The sequence below is a fragment of the Thunnus maccoyii genome, chromosome 20 (assembly GCF_910596095.1).
Source record: "Thunnus maccoyii chromosome 20, fThuMac1.1, whole genome shotgun sequence".
In the NCBI taxonomy this organism is placed as follows: domain Eukaryota; kingdom Metazoa; phylum Chordata; class Actinopteri; order Scombriformes; family Scombridae; genus Thunnus; species Thunnus maccoyii.
In genome coordinates this window covers 1,628,069-1,652,062 of record NC_056552.1, presented here as the reverse complement: position 1 = coordinate 1,652,062, position 23,994 = coordinate 1,628,069, and the positions used below count along the sequence as shown (strand labels likewise).

The following is a 23,994-nucleotide window of genomic DNA, read 5'->3' as shown; positions in this document are numbered from 1 at the left end:
TGAACCACAGCAGGTTGATTAAAGGTGCAGATTGTCTCAGTTTGAAGCAATGACAAGCTAACTTCTCTACCCTTTAGGATGCCGTCATCCTGGATAAGTTTACAGTTCAGTCCAATGGAAACCACCGACTATCACTGTGACAGAGGAAGGAAAATATTACTGTCATAGATGATGTCACTGATGGGCTTACCTGAGCAAATGAGCTCCACGATGGAGGAAGAGTAATCTGATACTGCACATTCCCTCAGTGCAGATCCAGACTGAACACAGTCAGGATTGATCTTCCATGAAGATAAGTATCTGGGGTAATTTCTCCTTTCTGTAGAAACAGCAGAGCCACAGTCCAGATCTCTACACGCAACAGGTGCTTCCTCTGGGAACCAGTAAGTGTCATCCACTGCTCTCCACTCTCCCAGGTCTCCACTCTTGCTGTGCAGCCAGTTGCTGTGCAGGTATACCTCCAGTCTACCTGCACAGCGACTGGCTCCTCCCACCAACCTGACAGGCTCTGAACAGAAACAAGAGAGTCATCAGTAAAAGAATAAAGTGAGTTTCATTAGAACAGAAATGAAGCCAAATCAAAGCTGCAGCTCCTCTTCTACCTGAGCAGGTGAGTCCAACAGCTTTGCCAGGTGAGCAGGTGCTTCTAGCTGAGTCTGATCTTCCACAGTCCAGGAGAGCAGACTCATGGCCTCCACACTGGAACTCTCTGGTCCACATTGGAGCCTCCACTTCTCCATAGAGCGCCCCCTGGAGGACTGAAGGTTCCCCACAGCCGAGCTCCCTACAGACCACCTCTGCATCCTGCTGGTCAAAGTCAGCTTCACACACTGAGGACCACGACTGCTCAGACTTCACCTCCAGTCTGCCTGAACACAGACTAGTCCCATTCACCAGCCTGACAGAGTCTGGAGAGAGAGAGGATTTACAATTTAAAACTGATCTTTGTTTACCATCTTATATACTATAACAAATATAATACGTCTCAGGAGGTCCCCTCCTGGGGAGTCTTGTAGCTGGGCCTTGGCCCATGGCCCTGGTCAGGCACAGCCCAAAGAAGCTTCATGGAGCTGCTCTGTGGACCCACCACCCACGGTGATTATGGAATGTTATATCATTTAAGAAGGTGTGCTTGAGTACAGGGTTTTGTATCTGTAATTTTAGTATTATAAACTTTTAAGTTTCCACCTACAAATTTTCAAGTCTGAGCATCCAGTTGCAGGCTTGCAAGCTTACTTTCACACACTGTGAGGCAAGAGAGTTTTGACATGTTTACTGCATGGTAATGTTTGGTAAAATGATTATGTACACTGAGGTTTGTAAGAAGGAAAGAGCAAGAAATTTAAATTCTGACCAATCAGTTTCCTTGGAGCCGCTATAGCAAATCTAATTGGCTAGGTTGGTCAGTCAGTAGTGTGACTGTTGACAGCTATAAAGTTGCTAGCTAGGAGATCTAGACTGACTACAGACTTCACACCGATGGCTTCACAGCACCGAATAACCTCTTCAACATCTAATCTATGAATCTGTATGAACCCCAGAACAGATGACATCAAAGGTGGACAGAATTAAGATCATATTGGCAACTCAAAAATGTTAACATGGCATTAGCTTTAGCTCACTATTGTGCCGTAAGCTACCTCATCTTAATTTTTGGCTCCCTTAATGTAGCATAACCTACAGACATATCACTTTTTACATGTGCAAAAGGTATCCAAGAGGCCTCCTTAATTCTTACATCTGCAATGACTCATGTCCAGGACTTGATTACTTAATCATGCCTGTATTTGAACACTAAAAAACATTGTGCATGATGTTTACAAAGCAACCAGTAAAGGTGACACATTCTACTGTGCTCTTGAAAAGGGAGGAACTTGACAGTGTAAATAAGTTCAAGTATCTTGGGGTCAAATCAGGCTCAACATGAACCTTTAAAAGTCACATGAAAAAGTTTTCAAATGCAGTAAAATTTAATTTACAAAAATGTAAGCAAATCAGCCCATTTTTGGCAGTGATGCTGCCAGGATGTTTTTACACACAATGATTTTTTTCACAAAGTTTTGAGAACTTTAAAAACTTAAAATATGCTTGTTTTATGTATAAGGCTTTGCATGGGCTTGCCCCACCTCCCTTAAATGAATTCATTAAACAGACTGCTGACAGTGGCAATAGGACCAGGGCCACCACTAGAGGGGACTCTGTGATGCTATTTAGACACACCACATTTGGACAAACTGCACTATCAGTAAAGGGAAGTAAATATTGGAATGGCCTACCACTTGCAATAAGGGGGTGCCCCACATATTCCATCAGAAAACAATGGCTCAAGGCAAACTAGAGCTGTGATCATTTTTAACCAGTCGTGTACAATGTTTTTTGTCTTTTTATGCTGTGTATTTGTATATTTGTATTTACGTGTTGTTATTTAAACTGTTTCTGTTTTTGTTACCTGCCTAGGGACTACGGATGTAAATTGGCATTTTTTGCTATCTCACGCATGTTTACATCTTGTATTGTATACTGATGTTCATTAATGCGCTCTGTCCCTATCAAATAAACAAATGAGCCTCCAGGGACAAGCTAACTTCTCTAACCTTTAGGATGCTGTCATCCTGGATAAGTTTACAGTACTGTGAGAGAGGAAGGAAAATATTACTGTCATAGATGATGTCACTGATAGACTTACCTGAGCAGTTGAGCACCGTGACGTGGTAAGAATAGGAATATGGTGATAAACAGTCCCTCAGTGCAGATCCAGAATCAACACAGTCAAGATCAAACGACCAAAAAGAATTGTAAGAGGGCTCATTTATCACATCCACTGAAACAGCAAAGCCACAGTCCAGCGCTCGACAAATTGTAGCTGCTGCCTTCAGGGTCCAGTCAGTGGATCTCACTGGTCTCCACTCTTCCATTTTCACCTCCAGTATACCTTCACACCGACTGGCTCCTCCCACCAACCTGACAGGCTCTGAACAGAAACAAGAGAGTCATCAGTAAAAGAACAAAGTGAGTTTCATTAGAACATAAATGAAGCCAAATCAAAGCTGCAGCTCCTCTTCTACCTGAGCAGGTGAGTCCAACAGCTTTGCCAGGTGAGCAGGTGCTTCTAGCTGAGTCTGATCTTCCACAGTCCAGGAGAGCAGACTCATGGCCTCCACACTGGAACTCTTTGGTCCACATCGGAGCCTCCACTTCTCCATAGAGCGCCCCCTGGAGGACTGAAGGTTCCCCACAGCCGAGCTCCCTACAGACCACCTCTGCATCCTGCTGGTCAAAGTCAGCTTCACACACTGAGGACCATGACTGCTCAGACTTCACCTCCAGTCTGCCTGAACACAGACTAGTCCCATTCACCAGCCTGACAGAGTCTGGAGAGAGAACATGTATAGTTTAATACTGATTTTATTCATCACCTTATATACTATAACAAATGTAACACATCACTTTGCAAACAAAATATAACAAATCTCATGAGGTCCCCTCTTGGAGCCCAGTGGGGAGTCTCTGGTGGCTAGACCTGGTCAGGCACAGCCTGACAAAGCAACATGGAGCTGCTCTGTGGACCCACCACCCACAGGGATTATGGAATATTATATCATGTAAAAAGGTGTGTTTGAGAACAGTGTTGTGTTCTTGTAATCTTAGTTTTGTAAACTTTCAGGTTTCTGCCTGCAAACTTTTCGTTTCAAGTCTGAGCATCCAGTTGCAGGCTTGCAAGCTAAATTTTACATGCTCTGAGGTGTCAGAGTTTTGACAGGTTTATTGCATGGTAATGTTTGGTAAAATGGCTTTGTACACTGAGTTTTGTGAGGAAGAAAGAGTGTGAAATTCAAATCCTGACTAATCAGCTTCCTTGGAGCCACTACAGCAGATCTAATTGGCTAGGCTGTTTAGTCAATCATGTGACAACTGATGTTTTGTCTCTGCTTTATCTTAGATGGGCTGAATCAAATCTCGTAGCTATTGTTACTGTTGCTGCTGCACTTCGACATGCAATTTTAATTGCAATTAATGTCACTATTTTACCTGCAAATTCTCTGTGTCACTCCAGTTTGCTGGGTTTGACCTACATCTATTCAGACTCATCTAGATGTTTAATAAAAATTGATATCTTGACAGTAAGCAGGCCATTTACACTGAAGCTTGTTTTAATTTGTTGTGTTAAGTCTTCTATTCAAATAGTACTTTGTCTCATATTCAAAGTCAGCATTTCCACAACCACAGCACCGTAAACTGGTTCTAGGGTTGTGTAACATCACTTCTCTGATGTGGAAGGAGCTGGAGCTGGTGCGGGAGGAGGAACGGAGTTGCTTTTCTGGAGTTGCTCAGTATGAGAGGTGTGGGGTGAGTGTGGGTGCCATGGAGCCTACTTTCTCCATTTCCAATATGTAATCCCATCCCAAGTTCTTGTTTAGTCAGTGTTGGTATGTATGCTGAGAGGAAGGTATGCATTCCTGTCACTTATCGCTCATCTGATCAATATTTATATGAGCCATGAACTTGCAATGTTTGAGAAATGCTTGCTCACTTGTGTTTAGTCTTTTTTTCTCAATCAAATACAATTGAATACCATTTAGCTCCAAATGAGGAGAGATTAATGCCACCTGGGTCAAAGTGGCACTAATTCCAGAGACCCTCCCTGACTGGCCATAGATAGCAGGTGACAGGATATAAAAGGTTTTGGAAGACAGTAAATCTATCAGTCTGTTTTCCCTCTCTGGGAAAATGGAGGAGGGCCTTTATTTGTTTCTCCTTTTTGTGGTTGGTCTGAATAATCTTTACTATTCTGAAAAATCAACGCCTGCTTGCTGGTCCGTACTTCCCACTCACACTATCAACCATCCACAAGTACAACATTTGGTGGCAGTGGTGGGATGGTACACCTTTGTGAAGTGGAAACCAGTGAAGGAAATAGACCAGATGAAGAGTGTGGATGAGGCTGGTTCACCAGGCATAACCCAGTTCAACAGGAGAGCCAAGAAAATGACAGGGCTGAGAGGAGCATGGAGTTTGAGCCTCTGCTAAAGGGGGCCATTGCTTCCTTTCAAAACTCACGCAACAGTTGTTCTCCAGGAGCCACTGAACCAATCCATGAAGTACCAGTAGTTCAACCAAAAGTGGTTACAGTGAGTACCCCAAGATGCTAGCTTCATGGAAGAGATGAGGGACTTCATGTGCCATTCTAAATGTACTGAAGAGATGTTGTTTGAACAGATGAGACAGCTGAAAGACTAGATGCAGTCAAGACTGTACAAGACTGGATGTCAGAAGAACAGCCTAGTCTACACTATCCTCTTCCAACACCTGCTGTTCCCAAGTCTGAACAACTAACACTTCCACACTCAGGCCTGCAGCCTTCCAGCTAAGACAAAAGACTCAACACCTTATCAACCTAACCTTATCAACATCCTGCTCTACCATTACAGCCCCTCCTACAGAATCAACTACCTGATAAACCACCCAACTGAGCTCAAGCCTCCCAGGTTTCAGAGCTGAAAATCCCTGACTTCAGAAAAGGTGAAGATGCAGAGAGCTTCTTTGTGCAATTTGAGAGGATAGCCAGGACCTGAGGTGGAGGCAGGAAGAATGGGCTGCCCAGGTAGACACCTTATTGGCTAGAAGGGCCCTTGAAGCATATGCTGGTATGAATGAAGAGCAGGCAGAGTCCTATGAAGCCACTAAAGCAGCAGTGCTAACCAAATACAATGTCACAGAAGAAGCTTATCGACAAATGTTCTTCAGCACCATTGTTCCAAGACGGGAGACAGTACGAGATAACTACAACTGACTGAAGGGACTATACAAACAACGTCCAGACAGCTGTATTAATCACCAGATTGGCAAGATAATCATTTTGGAGCAGTATCAGCGAGTACTTCAGCCAGATGTCCGTACCTGGGTGAGGGAGCATAGTCCAAAGACTCGAGAGGAAGCATTTGGGTTGGCAGAGCAGTACATGGCAGCACACTGGGATCTCATCAAGAAAAAGGTGTCTACAATGAAACCTAGGTATGAGGAGTATAGACCACCAAATACAACAGACATTGGTAATACAGACAGCAGGGTTGGAAAAAGGTCCACATAGTCATAGCCAAAAAGTGAATTAATTTGTTTCTATTGTCAGCAACCTGGCCACAAGGCTTCAATGTGTGCTTTACGAACCACCAAAGCTGTTGAAATGTGTTCAGTACCCAGATCAGAGCAGGAAATGGTACATGGTGAACCTCCAATCAGACATAAACATATAACCAATATAACCATTAATAGTAAAGTGTTAAAAGCAGACACTGGTAGTACCTAAACACTGGTAAAAACAAATTTGGTAAGCAATACTGTGGCTAATTGTGAAAAGGTTGTGAGTATTACTTGTATGTATGGTGGCAGCCAGGACTACACCACTGTTAATGCGACGCGTGAGATTGAGGGCCAAGCTTTTATGCTAACTGTGGGCGTGTTGGATAGTCTTGCTTATGATGTTATCCTAGAAGATGACTTGCTTATTCTAGACAATGTTGTTCAACAAACATCAGAGGACTGTACATGTATGGTAGTCACCAGATTTATGATTAGAGGTCTGGAACCTTTACCCAATCTTGATGATGAATTAGTCCAGGGAGGAACCAAGGTAGAGTAGATGACAGGATCGGCACGACAAAAACAGAGAGTGTGTTAGATGTCAAAGCCCTATCCTCACCAACCTTGAGAGCCCAGTTGTACAGGTGGAGAAGGTGAAGACCATGGAGATGATCCAGAAACCTGAAATCAAGAAGCAACTAAGGTCATTCCTGGGAGAATTAGGCGGTAAAGAAGGTTCATCCCTCATTGTGCTACATTAGCAGCTCCATTAACTGACCTCACAAAAAACTCCAGTACATCCAGACTGCAAAGGTCAGGGGATTGTGATCAGACTTTTAAGGTGAGTGGATGCATTAGGTGTTGGACTAGTGGCTGCCCTGGCACAAGGAGAACCAGGCCCGGAGAAGCCCATCTTGTACCCGAGTAGAGAGCTGTTTGACCAGGAGAAGAAGTATTCTACTGCTGAAAAAGAGAGTCTGACTATTAAGCGGGCAATTGAGTCCTTGTGCTACTACCTCCTGGGAAGGGAATTCCAGCTGCAGACTCACCACCGAGCCCTGAAATGAATGCACTCAATGCAACATCAGAATGCCTGGATCCTGTGGTGGTGTCTAGCCTTCCAGCTATACCAGTACAACACTGAGCATTGTTCAGGCAAGAAAAACCTTATGCAGACTATTTGTCAAGGTTACCTGAGATGTGTCAGCCAAATGGAAAGAGGGTGAGAAATGTCATGGCGCCTACTTTCTCCATTACAAATATGTAATTGAGCCAGTGTTCTTATGTATGCTGAGAGGAAGGTGCACAGTCTTCTCACTCATCTGATCAATATTTATATGAGCCATGAACTTGTGATGTTTGAGAAATGCTTGTTCACTTGTGTTTAGTCTTTTTGCTCACACAGACTTTCTGTAGGGGGATTTCCCTGACCTGCTTGACCCTTTAAGAAGGATTGCACTTCCCCTTTAAAATGTCTTTGTGGGTATTTTGTCCTGCTGTAACGTTAGCCAGTCATAAACAACATGTATTTTTGATTATGCCTCTTCAGACGGTAAACTTGATTAATATTTTTGTCAAAATACAATTGAATACCGTTTAGCTCCATATGAGGGGAGATTAATACCACCTAGGTCAAAGTGACACTAATTCCAAAGACCCTCCCTGATTGGCCACATACGACAGGTGAAAGGGTTTAAAAGGTTTTGGAAGACAGCAAACGAGTTGGTCTGTTTTTCCCTATCCAGGAAAATGGAGAAGGGACAGTATTTTGTGGACTGTGAAGGTTTTTTCCACTAAATATCTGCAGGTGATGAACCAATTAAAATTCTCCTTTTTGTGGCCAGTTTTTTTATTATGAAAATTTGATGCCTGCTTGCTAGTTCATCCTTCCCACTCACTCTACCAACCATCCTCAAACACAACAGTGGGGATACTCATGAGCCCCCTGCTGAGTGCTGCTGTGTTGGAGTTCTCCCCACAGAGCAAGAGGGTCACCTCATTGTGACTACGTGTCACAGGAAGAACAGCTCTTACTGTTGTTTGCGCCTTTGCACCAAAAGGAAGTTCATAAAGCAACTTTTTCTCCTGTTGTACTTGAATTACATCCTGTTGCTGGCCAGAAGAATGAAGTCTGCTTCAAGGAGTTGTACAGTCTGGGATTTCAACTGTTTGATGGCAAGTTAACCATGAGGAAGATGGAGATGTGGATGATTCCACCTCTGTAGAACAGGCGGACAACAAACAGCAGCCTCTCTGACATCCACACAAGTTTTCATTTGTAATGTAGTTGTTGCTTGTAAGGTGGATGTGACTGAGCTGCTCAGGAGAGCTGCAGGTTGTGTCGGTGAACCACAGCAGGTTGTTTAAAAGTGCAGGTTTTCTCAGTCTGAAGCAATGAGCCTCCAGGAACAAGCTAACTTCTTTACCATTTAGGATGCCATCATCCTGGATACGTTAACAGTTCAGTCCAAAGGAAACCACGATTATCACTGTGACAGAGGAAAGAAAAATATTAGTCATAGATGATGTCACTGATAGACTTACCTGAGCAGGTAAGCTCCAAAATGTCGGAGGAGAAATCTGATAATGCACAGTCACTCAGTGCAGAAGATCCAGAATGAAAACAGTCAGAGCTGATCCACCAAATAGGTCTCTGTGAGGTCTCATTTATGCTTGTTGAAACAGCAGAGCCACAGTCCAGATCTCTGCAAACTGCAGCTGCTGCCTTCAGGGTCCAGTCATGGTAACTCACTGGTCTCCATTCTCCCTTTTTCACCTCCAGTGTACCTGCACAGCGACTGGCTCCTCCCACCAACCTGACATGCTCTGAACAGAAACAAGAGAGTCATCAGTAAAAGAATAAAGTGAGTTTCATTAGAACAGAAATGAAGCCAAATCAAAGCTGCAGCTCCTCTTCTACCTGAGCAGGTGAGTCCAACAGCTTTGCAAAGTGAGCAGGTGCTTCTAGCTGAGTCTGATCTTCCACAGTCCAGGAGAGCAGACTCATGGCCTCCACACTGGAACTCTTTGGTCCACATTGGAGCCTCCACTTCTCCATAGAGCGCCCCCTGGAGGACTAAAGGAGCCCCACAGCCGAGCTCCCTACAGACCACCTCTGCATCCTGCTGGTCAAAGTCAGCTTCACACACTGAGGACCACGACTGCTCAGACTTCACCTCCAGTCTGCCTGAACACAGACTAGTCCCATTCACCAGCCTGACAGAGTCTGGAGAGAGAGAACCATCATTAGTTTGGGGATATTTAACTATATCATTCATACCAATGAATGATTTTCTGAATTTGAAAGTAACAATTGGTAAAAAAAAGAGAGAGCGCATCCATACCCTGACTCAAGTCTTTATGTACAGAAAATATTTCAAGCTATTTGTAGGATTTGAAAATGTCTTGCTCAGGCTCCATCTAGTGGTAACATGAAGAATGACACTGTGGTGGACGGCAATGCATGATACCAGAAATAAATATGTACAACTGTAAAAGGAGGCGTCTCTCTGTTATAAGATAGTCACGCCCCCTCATAACTCTGTTCACAGTAGAATAATGGATGAAGCTACAGCTAATCTGAATTAGACTCCTCCTGTTTTCCTCTGTCGGATTATTGCTTTCAGTAGTAGCATCTCATGCTATCAGACCTCAGCTCACAGTACAGCGAACTGTATGTATGTAACTGTTGCTTGTAAGGTGGATGTGACTGAGTTTGAAGCAATGAGCCTCCAAGAACAAACTAACTTCTCTACCCTTTAGGATGCCGTCATCCTGGATAAGTTTACAGTTAATTCTGATGGAAACCACGACTATCACTGTGACAGAGGAAGGAAAAATATTTGTCATAGATGATGTCACTGATAGACTTACCTGAGCAGGTGACCTCCACAATGTAGGAAGAGAAATTTGATGATACACAGTCACTCAGTGCAAATCCAGACTGAACACAGTCAGGATTGATCCACCAAACAGATCTCTCTGAGGTCTCATTCATGCTTCCTGTTGAAACAGCAGAGCCACAGTCAAGATCTCTGCAAACTGCAGCTGCTTCCTTCAGGGTCCAGTCAGCGTCACTCACTGGTCTCCACTCTCCCTGTTTCACCTCCAGTGTACCTGCACAGCGACTGGCTCCTCCCACCAACCTGACAGGTTCTGAACAGAAAGAAGAGAGTCATCAGTAAAAGAATAAAGTGAGTTTCATTAGAAATGAAACTGATCACTATTCTGAAGTCAGTACATCTGATCATCATGTTGATACTGAGCCGACAGAGAGCAGCGAACTGGTCTATTTACACTGTGTTAATGTGTGTTAATGATTAAATATCATATACATACGTTACTTTATATCTCAAAACTACTACTACTCCTGCTTTCTCTTGTAGTGTGAATACCTGAGCCATCCTGCTAATGTTTTGTGTCTGTGTGACAGTAATAAACATTTCATTAGACATGGTCATTCATGTAGTCTGATGAAGAGAGAGAGAACAAGTGATGCACATGAAATAGAAAATTACCACCATATTTCAACCACTGATGGTCCTGAACACACCTGTATTTAACAATACATGATGACAGCAGACAGTGATGATGTTATTTTCACTTTTTAATGCTAACATTTGCATATTTTATTAGTTATTAGTTTTGAGGGTATTTGTTCATAAACCAAAGTGGATTCATTGTCCATCACTGATGGAGGTGCGAGTAACGTCCTCCAGCTCCTCCTGGGGGATCAGAGGCGTTCCCAGACCAGATGAGATATATTCTCTCTTTTTACCTGTTGGTTGGTGTTTATCTTCAGCCTGGAGTCCTGCAGAGAAAATCAGAAAATTAATATTTATATTTTTACAGAGCTGTGAACTGAACAAACACTGTGAGGCTTTGCAGCAGCACAGAGTTCATCTCACTGAAAACACACAGATTATTGAACTACAACATATGTGGACCAGAATCGGACTTTTACATTTGTTTTACCAAATTTGCTACAGACAATTAAAACAGAGCTAAAAACACATCAGAGTAAGGTGTTTGCTCTGTGGCTTGGAAACCTGGAGACTCTCTCTAAAAACAAATAAAAGACCCTTGATTCACTGCTGTATTTGACAGGTAACCAGCGCAGTGATGCTATCACCAGCAAAGACCTTTAGTGAAAACTAATTTGTTGTTCAATTGCAACATCAGTCGTGCAGCAGCAGAGTTTTGCCTCTACTGTATATTCAAAGAACTTAATGACGCCAGTGAAATGTTCTGCCTACAAAAACAAAATTCTTTCTATTCTACTGTCATATGTCTAGTGCCTCTACTGAAATGACCTTCGTTTAATCATGAAAAAATATTATAACTGTGCATTTTATTATAACTATTTACTACTTATTTATTTATTTGTTCAATTTATAAAAGAAGCAGAAATTTGTAAGACATTCAGGAGCAAAAAGTGAGCAATGGACATAAATGAAAGCTAGAAAAATCCAGCAATGTTGGGATTTTGAGAAACCAGGCAACCTAACATAGATGCACAATAGACCACAGACCCGTGTTTGAGAGGATTTTGTCCCTAAGAATCCTCTAAGAAGATGCATTCCCCGGAAGTTAGTGTTGTAAAAATGATATTAATCTATTTGTGCTTTTGCTGGGAGGCCTGCAGCCCTCTCAAGGACCCCTGGTGGTCTTCAGATCCCAGTTAAGAACCATTCTTCTAAACAACTTGATAATCACATTAAAAATGGATAAAATGTCACAAGATCCCATAGATCTCAAATCAATACCAGCATTTTGAAAATGATACTAATACCAGTGTTTTTAGTTACCAGTAGTATCAAAGCCTTTCTCTGTAACTCTGTGTTATTATTCTAATAGAGTCAGACTGTTTGTTTAAATGCTGAAACATTTAAAGTTTCAGTCATACTTACAAGACTGCAGACAAGAATGAGAGAACATAATCACACAGCTGTAACTCTTATTCTAATGCAGCCTACATGAACACAAGCTCAACAGACGCTTCATACAGAGTTAAAGGAAAACTAACATGTTGGTTTGTTTCCTGTCTGATCGTCTGACCGCTCGTGTTTCTGACCTTTCGGACGTCTTTTTAGTGATGTCACCATGTTCACAGATTTCAGATATTAACTTGTTGAGTACAATGTTGTTATTACTGATAGAAATAATGAACAAAACTATGAAAATAAGCCAGAATTAAAAAAACAGTCTGTTTCATATAGAGTTAATACAACACAGCAGCTAAGAATGACTTCAATAACCAGAAATCCTGTGTGATGACATCACATAACCACTGTGCTATTTAAAGTCTCCGTTTCTATTTATTTCTACAAAATGATCAGTAGTCCCCTGTTGGTGACATAGGAATGTTTGTGTGTGTGTGTGTGTGTGTGTGTGTGTCTGTGTCTGTGTGAGTACTTGTATTTCTCCCTTTTGGGGACATACCTAAAGTCCCTATAACGTAAATCATTACATCATCACAGTATCCGACGGCTGCAGTTACTTCTTACTTTACAGATTTTACATTCAAAACTTAACACTGTTGTCAGGCGAAAACCTTGTATCTCCAGATCTCAGCTTTTCCAGAAACTCAGTGAAACAAACTAGTTTTAATTGGATGACTGGATGCATTTTTGTCATCACAGTTCAACTTATTACAGCTTACATGTAAACACATCAGTCATTAAACTCTGTGAAAAGAAGCGATGTGAAACTATCAGGACTGAACTGATACTTCACTACTTTTTACTGATAAAGTTTATGTTCAGTGAAGTTTTGAATGCAGGATTTTGACTTAAATTCAGTATTTTTTACAGAGGAGTTTTGAATCTTTCACACATCCATCATTAAAGCAGAGTCCTACCTGAGCTCCACAGCAACACCAACACCGTCAGCAGGTGATCCATGACCAGGTAGACCGTCTGTCTGTAGCTGTGTTTCATTAGTAGTCTCACTTCCCCTCGTTCACTGCCCCTCAGCCCTCGGTCTGATGTAACAGCGTACATCATACAGAGGCCACTGGGAGAGCAGAGGGAAAGTGGGCGGGGAGGAGCGGGGGGGGGGGGGGGGGTTGTAAGTGGAACGCACATGTCCTGGCAGTCAGTAGTCTCAACCTAATGAGGAGCTCCATCTCTTCTACTGACCCACATTAACATTATCAATCACTATTGCATGGCCTAACATCACTATAATGTGAAATTCAGTAACATGCGTAGCTCTAAATGCAAATTATGGGAATTGTAACATTCTAGTGAAGTAACTGCATAAAGTAAACTCCACAGCGAGGCAAAAATTGAATTTTGACATGATGACTGATTATCTGGATGTTCTTTCTAAATTATTTCCAAAATATAACAGTTTAAGGACAGAAAACATCTGTTTTAAATACTGTCATAGCGGAAATGATGAGAACCCCCAATGCACGCTGGGTAATCTGACTCACTCCCTCAGCCTTTGAAGAGTCAATCTCACGAAGTTCATTTGAGTTTATCAGACGCGCTGCTAATCAGCCAAATCAGCATGAAGTTTTCTCTTTTCACTCTTGACCTCTCATTGAAAACATTTACCTTCACTTATTTATAGATTTCTCATCCTCTTTTTAACACGACTTTAACGACTTTTCTCCTTGTCTGCTGCCTTCATCTTCTGCATTGAAATCAGTTGTCTTCACCTCCTCTCCTCCTCCTCTTCCCGCTCCCACATCTCTGGTTTTGACCTCCCTCCCTCCCTCCCTCTCTTGTCCCAACCCTTCTTCTTCTCCTCTCTCGCTGCGTTGCGTCTCCCTCAGCGCTCTCCTCTCAGCCCTGCAACAATGACCACACACACACACACACACACACACCCCAAACAGGAAATAAAGGAAATTTACAGGGCGATTACACAACAGCTATCACACTGGAGATTCACCCCCATTCAACATCCACCACACATCTGCCTTCGCTTCAGTGTGCATCTGTTGTGTGCTTGTTGTGTGAATCTGATGAATGTGCATGCATTCAGACGAGTGTGTGTGTGTGTGTGTGTGTGTTGTTAAGTGTGTATCTTAGAGTATATGTGTCTCTGCACATTCAAGGCTCGACACAAATCTGTCCCACTGACATGAATTACATAACTACACTGACTGCCAAGACTCATTCTTCCTCTTTCTTATTGTAACTCCCCTATGGTCAAACAAACTAGTTTTAATTGGATGACTGGATGCATTTCTGTCATCACAGTTCAACTTATTACAGCTTACATGTAAACACATCAGTCATTAAACTCTGTGAAAAGAAGCGATGTGAAACTATCAGGACTGAAATGATACTTCACTACTTTTTACTGATAAAGTTTATGTTCAGTGAAGTTTTGAATGCAGGATTTTGACTTAAATTCAGTATTTTTACAAAGGAGTTTTGAACCTTTCACACATCCATCATTCAAGCAGAGTCCTACCCGAACTCCACAGCAACACCAACACCATCAGCAGGTGATCCATGAGCAGGTAGACCGTCTGTCTCCGTCTCTGTCTGCTAATAACGAGTGTTTCTCAAACCCAAGAATGCAAAGAACAGACTCGTGATGTCGGGGAGAACGTTCTTGCTGATCGTTTTTGGAAGAATGAACTCTCAATGTCACGAGCACACAGAACGCTCTGATAACAGTTTGAAACGAGATGCTTTCTTGCTGGTATTATGCAATACCCCCAGCAGAGGCCGCCTGCAGTCCTCCAGAATAACAGCCAGGCTTCATCACCCAAAACAATTGGTGTTGCACAAAAAGCTTGATGACAAGCTGCAAAAAACATATTAATGAACTAAGTCTGTAAAGGCAAAACTGGCCTTCTTTTACAGAAATATGGTTTATATATTATAGATAATAGTCAATAGTCAACCTTATTATCCGGTTTGGACTATGCTGATGTAATTTATATACAGTGATCCTCAAAAGTCCCCCCCCCACACTCCTGCAGCACACAATGAAAGTTTTGAGAAGGCCCTTTAACGCTGTTGAATCCTGTTGATTCAGCCAATACTTTGATTCCCTCTGTGCACATATTTTCATTAAAAAGCAAACTGAGATGTGTGAGAACTAGTACAGTTTTGAGGCATCCATCCAAACTGAAATACTAAATAGTCATATATAAATGTAATTTCTAGGAGACGGGGTTTGTGCCTTCAGTGGTCGTTTCAAATGAAACTGATACTTGTAAAAAGATGTAATATTACAGGAAGCACGTGTAGCCTTTCAAGCTTATAAACCATCAGGTAATAAAACATACACATGTAATCCAATAAACCTGCAAGCATCACATGACATATATATCTATGAATTATGACTATTTGTCTCTAAATATTCCAACTTTTATAATTTTATCTCTAAACAGTCTTTTTTTAAAACTTTTTTCTCAGAAAACTACGACTTTTTTTGCTGTTGAAATATTCAGACCTTTTTCTTGAAATGCTGTGAATTAATTCTCAAAATCTAAGATTTGTTTTCTTGTTTTGTTTTATTTCGACGGCGGCCGTCAAACCTGGTGAGTAACACAACACACACTCTGGTGGAGCAGATGATCCGATATTTATTTATTGTACAAATCAAAGGAAAAAGTACAAATTTCACACAAGATCAGGCTGATAAATGACTTCATGTTTAAAACTCTTTATGTAATAACTTTTATTCCTGGTGTGACTTCACAGAGCAGATCCTCTCTGGCTGTACACACACACACACACACTCATATATATATATATATATATATATGAGTGTGTGTGTGTGTGTGTATACTGTATATGTGTGTGTTAGAAGTAGCTCTGCAGCGGCTCTCCCAGGATGTTCTCCATCTCCTGAACGACCTTCTGAACCTGCTGCTCCACCTCCTCACACTCATCTGAAAGACAAACAGCAGAGTGTCGGTTATAGTGATGAGCTGAATGTGTGTGTGTGTGTGTGTGTGTGTGTGTGTGTGTGTGTGTGTGTGTGTGTGTGTGTGTGTTTGTGTGTGTGTGTGCGTGTGTGTACTCACCCTCCATCAGTTCGGCCAGGAAGGGGATGGTCTCTGGCAGCAGCACCATGTAGTTCTCCTTCAGCTTGGCTGCCAGCTCCATCAGCACCAACAGGGAGGAGAAACGCACCTGACAGACGAGGAGGAGGGACGCAGTGAGCTTTTATATACTTTTATCAAATTACACATGATGATGTGAAACAGCTCATCATGCTTTCCGTCAGAACAATTACAAATACTACATGGGTACATAATGCTGTATTTTATTCGCCTTAACTTTAAAGTTAAATTCTAGCGTCTTTTTAGTACAATATCACACAATATGAGCTGTAAATCAACATATATATGAAATATATATGTAGTATTTTTCAGCCCTGAGTAGCTCCTCTCAGGCGGCACATCCTCCAAAAATCAGAGCGGAGGTAGAGGAGCCTACCTCCGCCTGAGAGGCGAGAGGCAGGGCAGAAACACCCAAGTCTCTAAGTCCAACTTGATTTATGGCTGTTATAAATAAACAGATTAAAGTAGAATAAAACATGCAGTCATTCAGGTGTGTGTAGATGTGTATAGATGTGTGTAGGTGTGTGTAGATGTGTGTAGATGTGTGTAGGTGTGTGTAGGTGTGTGTGTGTAGGTGTGTGTAGGTGTGTGCAGGTGTGTGTGTAGGTGTGTGCAGGTGTGTGTAGATGTGTGTGTAGGTGTGTGTAGGTGTGTGTAGGTGTGTGTGTGTAGGTGTGTGTGTGTAGGTGTGTGTAGGTGTGTGCAGGTGTGTGTAGATGTGTGTAGGTGTGTGTAGGTGTGTGCAGGTGTGTGTAGATGTGTGTAGGTGTGTGTGTAGGTGTGTGTAGGTGCGTGGAGGTGTGTGCAGATGTGTGTGTGTAGGTGTGTTTAGATGTGTGTAGGTGTGTGTGTAGGTGTGTGTAGGTGTGTGTAGGTGTGTGTGTAGGTGTGTGTAGGTGCGTGTAGGTGTGTGTAGGTGTGTGTGTAGGTGTGTGTGTAGGTGTGTGCAGGTGTGTGCAGGTGTGTGTGCAGGTGTGTGTAGGTGTGTGTAGGTGTGTGCAGGTGTGTGTGTAGGTGTGTGCAGGTGTGTGCAGGTGTGTGCAGGTGTGTGTGCAGGTGTGTGCAGGTGTGTGCAGGTGTGTGTGCAGGTGTGTGTGTAGGTGTGTGCAGGTGTGTGCAGGTGTGTGCAGGTGTAGGTGTGTGTAGGTGTGTGCAGGTGTGTGCAGGTGTAGGTGTGTGTAGATGTGTGTAGGTGTGTGCAGGTGTGTGCAGGTGTAGGTGTGTAGGTGTGTGTAGATGTGTGTAGATGTGTAGGTGTGTGCAGGTGTGTGTAGGTGTGTGTGTGTAGGTGTGTGTGTGTAGGTGTGTGTGTGTAGATGTGTGTAGGTGTGTGTAGGTGTGTGAAGGTGTGTGTGTGTAGATGTGTGTAGATGTGTGTAGGTGTGTGTAGATGTGTGTAGGTGTGTGTAGATGTGTGTAGATGTGTGTAGGTGTGTGCAGGTGTGTGTGTAGGTGTGTGCAGGTGTGTGCAGGTGTGTGTGTGTAGGTGTGTGTAGATGTGTGTAGGTGTGTGCAGGTGTGTGTAGGTGTGTGTGTGTAGGTGTGTGCAGGTGTGTGTAGGTGTATGTAGATGTTTGTAGGTGTGTGCAGGTGTGTGTGTAGGTGTGTGTAGGTGTGTGTGTGTAGGTGTGTGTAGGTGTGTGTGTGTAGGTGTGTGTGTGTAGATGTGTGTAGGTGTGTGTAGGTGTGTGTAGATGTGTGTAGGTGTGTGAAGGTGTGTGTGTGTGGGTGTGTGTAGATGTGTGTAGATGTGTGTAGGTGTGTGTAGATGTGTGTAGGTGTGTGTGTGTAGATGTGTGTAGGTGTGTGTAGGTGTGTGTAGATGTGTGTAGGTGTGTGAAGGTGTGTGTGTGTAGGTGTGTGTAGATGTGTGTAGGTGTGTGTAGGTGTGTGTAGATGTGTGTAGATGTGTGTAGATGTGTGCAGGTGTGTGTGTGTAGATGTGTGTAGATGTGTGCAGGTGTGTGTGTGTAGGTGTGTGTAGGTGTGTGTAGGTGTGTGTAGATGTGTGTAGGTGTGTGTAGGTGTGTGCAGGTGTGTGTGTGTAGGTGTGTGTAGGTGTGTGTGTGTAGGTGTGTGTAGGTGTGTGTAGATGTGTGTAGGTGTGTGTAGGTGTGTGTAGATGTGTGTAGGTGTGTGTAGATGTGTGTAGGTGTGTGTAGGTGTGTGTAGATGTGTGTAGGTGTGTGTAGGTGTGTGTAGATGTGTGTAGGTGTGTGAAGGTGTGTGTGTGTAGGTGTGTGTAGGTGTGTGTAGATGTGTGTAGATGTGTGTAGATGTGTGCAGGTGTGTGTGTGTAGGTGTGTGTAGATGTGTGTAGATGTGTGTAGATGTGTGTAGATGTGTGCAGGTGTGTGTGTGTAGGTGTGTGTAGGTGTGTGTAGATGTGTGTAGATGTGTGCAGGTGTGTGTGTGTAGGTGTGTGTAGATGTGTGTAGATGTGTGTAGATGTGTGCAGGTGTGTGCAGGTGTGTGTGTGTAGGTGTGTGTAGATGTGTGTAGGTGTGTGTAGGTGTGTGTGTGTAGGTGTGTGTAGATGTGTGTAGATGTGTGTAGATGTGTGCAGGTGTGTGCAGGTGTGTGTAGATGTGTGTAGATGTGTGTAGATGTGTGCAGGTGTGTGTGTGTAGGTGTGTGTAGATGTGTGTAGATGTGTGTAGATGTGTGCAGGTGTGTGCAGGTGTGTGTGTGTAGGTGTGTGTAGATGTGTGTAGATGTGTGTAGATGTGTGCAGGTGTGTGCAGGTGTGTGTGTGTAGGTGTGTGTAGATGTGTGCAGGTGTGTGCAGGTGTGTGTGTGTAGGTGTGTGTAGATGTGTGTAGATGTGTGCAGGTGTGTGCAGGTGTGTGTGTGTAGGTGTGTGTAGATGTGTGTAGGTGTGTGTAGGTGTGTGCAGGTGTGTGTGTAGGTGTGTGTAGGTGTGTGCAGGTGTGTGTGTAGGTGTGTGTAGGTGTGTGCAGGTGTGTGTAGGTGTGTGTAGGTGTGTGTAGGTGTGTGTGTAGGTGTGTGCAGGTGTGTGTAGGTGTGTGTGTAGGTGTGTGTGTGTAGGTGTGTGCAGGTGTGTGTGTAGGTGTGTGTAGGTGTGTGTAGGTGTGTGCAGGTGTGTGTGTGTAGGTGTGTGCAGGTGTGTGTAGATGTGTGTGTGTAGGTGTGTGTATAGGTGTGTGTAGGTGTGTGTGTAGGTGTGTGTAGGTGTGTGTGTAGATGTGTGTGTGTAGGTGTGTGTAGGTGTGTGTGTAGGTGTGTGCAGGTGTGTGTGTAGGTGTGTGTGTGTAGGTGTGTGTAGGTGTGTGTGTAGGTGTGTGTAGGTGTGTGTAGGTGTGTGCAGGTGTGTGTGTAGATGTGTGTGTGTAGGTGTGTGTAGGTGTGTGTGTAGGTGTGTGTAGGTGTGTGTGTAGGTGTGTGCAGGTGTGTGTGTAGGTGTGTGTGTGTAGGTGTGTGTAGGTGTGTGTGTAGGTGTGTGTAGATGTGTGTGTGTAGGTGTGTGTAGGTGTGTGTGTAGGTGTGTGTAGGTGTGTGTGTAGGTGTGTGCAGGTGTGTGTGTAGATGTGTGTGTGTAGGTGTGTGTAGGTGTGTGTGTAGGTGTGTGTAGGTGTGTGTGTAGGTGTGTGTGTGTAGGTGTGCTCACCTTGGCGTTGGTGTGTCTGGTCTTCAGGAGGATCTGGTAGTTGAGGGTCTTCCACTGAGTGTCGTCAGCCAGCGCCACAGAGAACTGACCCACACAGGGAACCAGGTGTCTGGTCACCCTCTGCTGGTAGACCTGGTCTCCACCCAGAGTGTTCTCCACCTGCACACACACACAGGAAACAAAAATGAATCATTGAGCGAACATGATCTGCTTCAACAAACTTTAAAAATAATCTGATTTACTTTGATGGAAACCAGTAAAAACAAACTGGTGTCTTCGTCCTGCTGCAGGAAACTTTACACACGTCAAACATTCCTGATAAACACTGAGCACTTTATTAGGAACAGAGTCCGATACAACATCGCTGGTCATGCAGGCGAGTGAACGGTGCTCTTCCTGTCAGCTGCAATCAACACTGCCTTCAACCTGTTGAAGAAAATCACTCAAGTCCTTGTTCATAGTTCGCTGTGGTGGAAGTGGTTTAATAGCGTTCCAGCGTGTGTGTGTGTGTGTGTGTGTGTGTGTGTGTGTGTGTGTGCGTGAGCTCTCACCTGGTCGACCAGCGGGCCCAGCAGGGCGTCGGCTCGCTCCTTGCTGAGGAAGCGCTGCGTGTCGTACAGGAAGATCTTGTGGAGGCAGTCGAGGACGTACTGGAGCAGCAGAGCGCTCTTCTCGACGCCGCGCTCCGAGTCAAACAACGACTCGTCTGACGAACACAGAGCGGAGCAGAGAGGAGAAACATTTATATAACGCTGCTGGTAACAGTTAAAACATATAAAATTAAATAAAAATAATGAAAGTACAGAATTAAAACTAATAATAATAGAACAGAGTCCGGCTCACCTGTCTTGGAGACGTTGGTCTGTCGGAGGAGGTCTGCGAACGCTTTCACCAGGTTTCCTGCGAACAGGACGAACAGGCCTTTGAGCCGCTCGGCGATGCAGTCAGACAGTCGGTAGAAGGTCAGCATACGCTCTTTACTTCCTGCTTCAGATTTACTCCAGTCGAACAGCTGCAAGAAGAGAAACAAGCTGCGTCAGAGCTTCAACTATCAGCCGCTGGAAACGGTTAGAAACATCTGGATCGTCTCCTAAGTCGTGATCGTTAGTTTGGTGACGTTACCTTGAAGAAGAGCGGCCTGAACGTGACCTCGGACAGCTTCATCACCATGACGAGCAGACAGTCGATCACGGAGCCCTCGATCTGCGCCGTCTTCTCCAGATCACCCTGCGGGGAAGAAAAAACGTCACAATGTTGATCCCAGAACGAGACGCCAAACGACAGAACGGTTACCGACGGACGGACGGACGGACCTGGCAGTGCTCGGCTCTGAAGTCCAGGGCGGCGAGGAAGAAGGTGGTGAGCTCTGATTGGTGGAAGTTGAGCTGATCTTTCTCCATGTGAGCGATGTGTTCCTTCAGGATGCTCATCAGCGCCCCCAGCTGGCCCTTCCTGTCCACGACCATGACGCTGTAGCACTTGGTGACGGTGGGCAGTAGGACCCTGGGGGGCAGCTTGGTGGCCAAGGTGCTCCTCAGCGAGGCGAGACGCACCGACAGCTGAGCGGTGACGGAGGAGGAAGAAGAAGAGGAGGAGGAGGCCTCGACTAGCCGAGTCAGCCGACACACCTGCAGGAACAGGAAGTGTTGGCATGGTAACATGTTTAATAATAAGCATCAGCTGCACACTGCAGACGTCCATCTTTAGGAAACAGTGATCGATCGACTTTCTATGGACCGTTAACTAATTAATTAATTAAGAGAATGACGGACAGGTGATTGGTTGATGCAGAGAGTCGTCAGTTGCAGAGTGTTTACCTGTAAGGTGGTGTCCTGCAGGTAGGGGCTGATGAAGTGCGGCAGCGTCTCTGTGACGCGCTGGAGGGCGGTGACGGCGCTCAGCAGGTAGATCTCATTGGTCAGCAGCTCCTTCCTGTCTGTCAGCGTGAGCAGCACCGCCGGCATCAACCTGCAGGACACAACAGACTGTAAACCAGACGTTCTCCCTGTAAACATCTCAGCAGGACGTCTTTAAAAACATCTCTGAGTCGTTCCTACGGACCTCGGCAGCTGCGGGATGGCGAGGGCTTTGAGCGTGCTGACCACCTCCGCGATGCAGAGCAGAGCGCTGCCCGTCACGTTCTTCTCTTCTTCGGGTGACGTGACGACGTCCACCGTCTTCAGCAGGACGGGGACGAACGCCTCCTGGTGGTCGGAGCCGAAACTGCGGCAGAGCAGCTTGAGGCTGTAGAGCGCCGTCTGCCGGTTGATGGCCTGCTCCGCCTCCTCCTCCTCCTCCATCACCTTAGCGTGACTTTTACCCACAATGCTCAGCAGGTCGCCAGTCAGCTGTAAGAGCGCGGTGACCTGCGACGGAGGGAAGGAAAGTAACTCAGTCAACCAATTATGATAAATGTTATTATATTTTTATAATACTCGGTTATGAATTCAATCAAAAATGAAAGAAAACGATAAAAACAATTAAACAAAGCTAATAAAACAGAATATGATTATTGATATTGATAAAGTTATGCAGTCATGGTTCAACAATAAATACAATAAGTAAAATATCACGTCAGGCTGGGAAATCCAGTAACTCACTTTCTTTATTGGGCAAGTGGTAAAAAAAAAAGTAAAAAATAAATAAACAAATAAAATAAAAAATGTTTCAGTTATTTTTTTTCGATCATCCTCGTATTATGAATTATGTTCTCGTTCTCTGGCCCACAGCACGGCCGCCTCCCCTCGTACACATCGCAGGTTACTGGTCCACATCCAGGGATGTGCAGAGAGCCCAGTATTTGTATTTGTATTTGTTGAGGCAGCGAAATTATTTGTATTTGAATAAAAGTGGAAAGAGGTTTAAAATCCTGCTTTTGTTTTTATTAGGCTTTTAATTTTAGAAAATTAAAGTGTTACAATAAGTGTTCATGAAGCGTGTGTCAGTAGTTCCGCCCCCGACTCCAGGACTGATGTCCAAACAAGGAAATGTGCATCATGCAGCAGGTGGATGTGACTCCCCTCACTGAGACCTGCTGACAGACGTCACAGCGGAGAGACACTGAGATAGTGATGTAACCGACCTGCACTTTTTCTTCCCGAAAACAAATAATTTTTAAAATATTTGTATGAAACAAATATTCGTAAAAATAAACTCACTATTTGTGCTGAATAACGTATTTGTATTTGGGCACGCCCCCTACCCACGCCGTTGGCCAATCAAGAACTGAGTTACTAGTCGTGTGATGCGTGAAACAAACAGGAAATAGTGCAGCGTGTAATTTTTAACAAACATTAATACTCTCGAGAACGTGGAAGCTTGAAGTTACATTATTTTAAATAACATATATATGAAATAATTTAAGTTTTCTTACATTACGTAAATTTGTTAATTTATGTTATTTTACACAAGTTATCTTATGTTGTGTTTTATTAAAGTTGTCTTATGGTGCCTTGTTTTATCTTGTGTTATATTATTCTATGTTACACTTTATGTTATTTTATTAGTAACATCTGTAAAGTGTCATGAAAGTATTTAACTTACATGATGTTAAAGTTTTATGTGACAGATGTTTGAGCCTCTAAATGAATAAAGGAGTATCAGGTGTATTTGTAAAGTGTATTTGTGCACCTGTTGTTCCTCCCACTGCGTCCTGTGCTGCAGCTTGTTGTTCAGCAGCTCCATGGCCTTCCTCCTGACGGACGGCAGCTGATTTCCCATCAGCCCTCTCATCACTGTGATGAAGGTATCCGTGGGCAACAAGGCATTCACCTTAACAGAAGATAAAGAGGAAGAACGTGTTTGGAGTGTTTTTTTCTACCACATACTGTCAAAAGGTAAAAATCAACGAACCTTATCCAGAACATCGTAGGCTTTATTCAGCAGAACTCTCCAGAACTTGGCGGTGGGCTTGTCGGCGTTCTCCTCCACGCAGCGAGCGACGCTCTGGATGTAACGCAGGATCTCCTCCAGCAGCCTGAACAAAGAGGACGTGTTCATCTCAACGCTGTCATAACGTTTGTCTTTACTCGTCTAAAGATGGACGTTAATACAGCGCCACAAAAATGAAGCCAAAGCATCTGGATCGCCCCCTGGTGGCTGGTCATAAGCCCCGCCCCCTCCATGTTAGCAGATGGGACGAACTAAAAAAATCATTTTAGGTCGTTCTTATCTCGCTGATGTTTGTCCAAGTTCTATTTTTTCCTATAACTTTGTTTTTAATAAGTTATTTGACGATATAAAAAGGGGG

The 23,994-nt window shown here is 43.9% G+C and overlaps 2 protein-coding genes and 2 long non-coding RNA genes across 4 annotated transcripts in view; all 4 read right to left on the bottom strand.

Annotated features, from left to right (window-relative positions):
* Nucleotides 1–23,994, bottom strand: part of LOC121886780 (cartilage matrix protein-like) — a 118,702-nt gene that overhangs the window by 11,125 nt on the left and 83,583 nt on the right. The gene's annotated exons all lie outside the window — the stretch shown is intronic.
* Nucleotides 3,332–9,024, bottom strand: LOC121886808. The gene is made up of 4 exons (XR_006092850.1): nt 8,999–9,024; nt 6,857–8,904; nt 6,702–6,759; nt 3,332–3,371 (listed from the first exon to the last, which is right to left on the bottom strand). It is a non-coding gene; the product is annotated as an uncharacterized LOC121886808 (long non-coding RNA).
* On the bottom strand, nt 9,265–13,728 carry LOC121886812. Its single transcript, XR_006092854.1, has 4 exons — nt 13,641–13,728; nt 12,938–13,092; nt 9,952–10,888; nt 9,265–9,304 (listed from the first exon to the last, which is right to left on the bottom strand). It is a non-coding gene; the product is annotated as an uncharacterized LOC121886812 (long non-coding RNA).
* heatr1 (HEAT repeat containing 1) overlaps nt 15,615–23,994 on the bottom strand; it is a 29,612-nt gene continuing 21,232 nt past the window's right edge. Inside the window, exons 35-45 of the mRNA XM_042397055.1 lie at nt 23,598–23,721; nt 23,376–23,516; nt 21,807–22,111; nt 21,563–21,713; nt 21,059–21,373; nt 20,868–20,972; nt 20,589–20,757; nt 20,297–20,451; nt 19,746–19,904; nt 16,079–16,187; nt 15,615–15,943 (exon numbers count right to left, since the gene is read on the bottom strand). Coding sequence (XP_042252989.1) covers nt 15,855–15,943; nt 16,079–16,187; nt 19,746–19,904; nt 20,297–20,451; nt 20,589–20,757; nt 20,868–20,972; nt 21,059–21,373; nt 21,563–21,713; nt 21,807–22,111; nt 23,376–23,516; nt 23,598–23,721 — 1,822 coding nt within the window. The 3' untranslated portion in view covers nt 15,615–15,854. The remainder of the gene's footprint in view (nt 15,944–16,078; nt 16,188–19,745; nt 19,905–20,296; nt 20,452–20,588; nt 20,758–20,867; nt 20,973–21,058; nt 21,374–21,562; nt 21,714–21,806; nt 22,112–23,375; nt 23,517–23,597; nt 23,722–23,994) is intronic.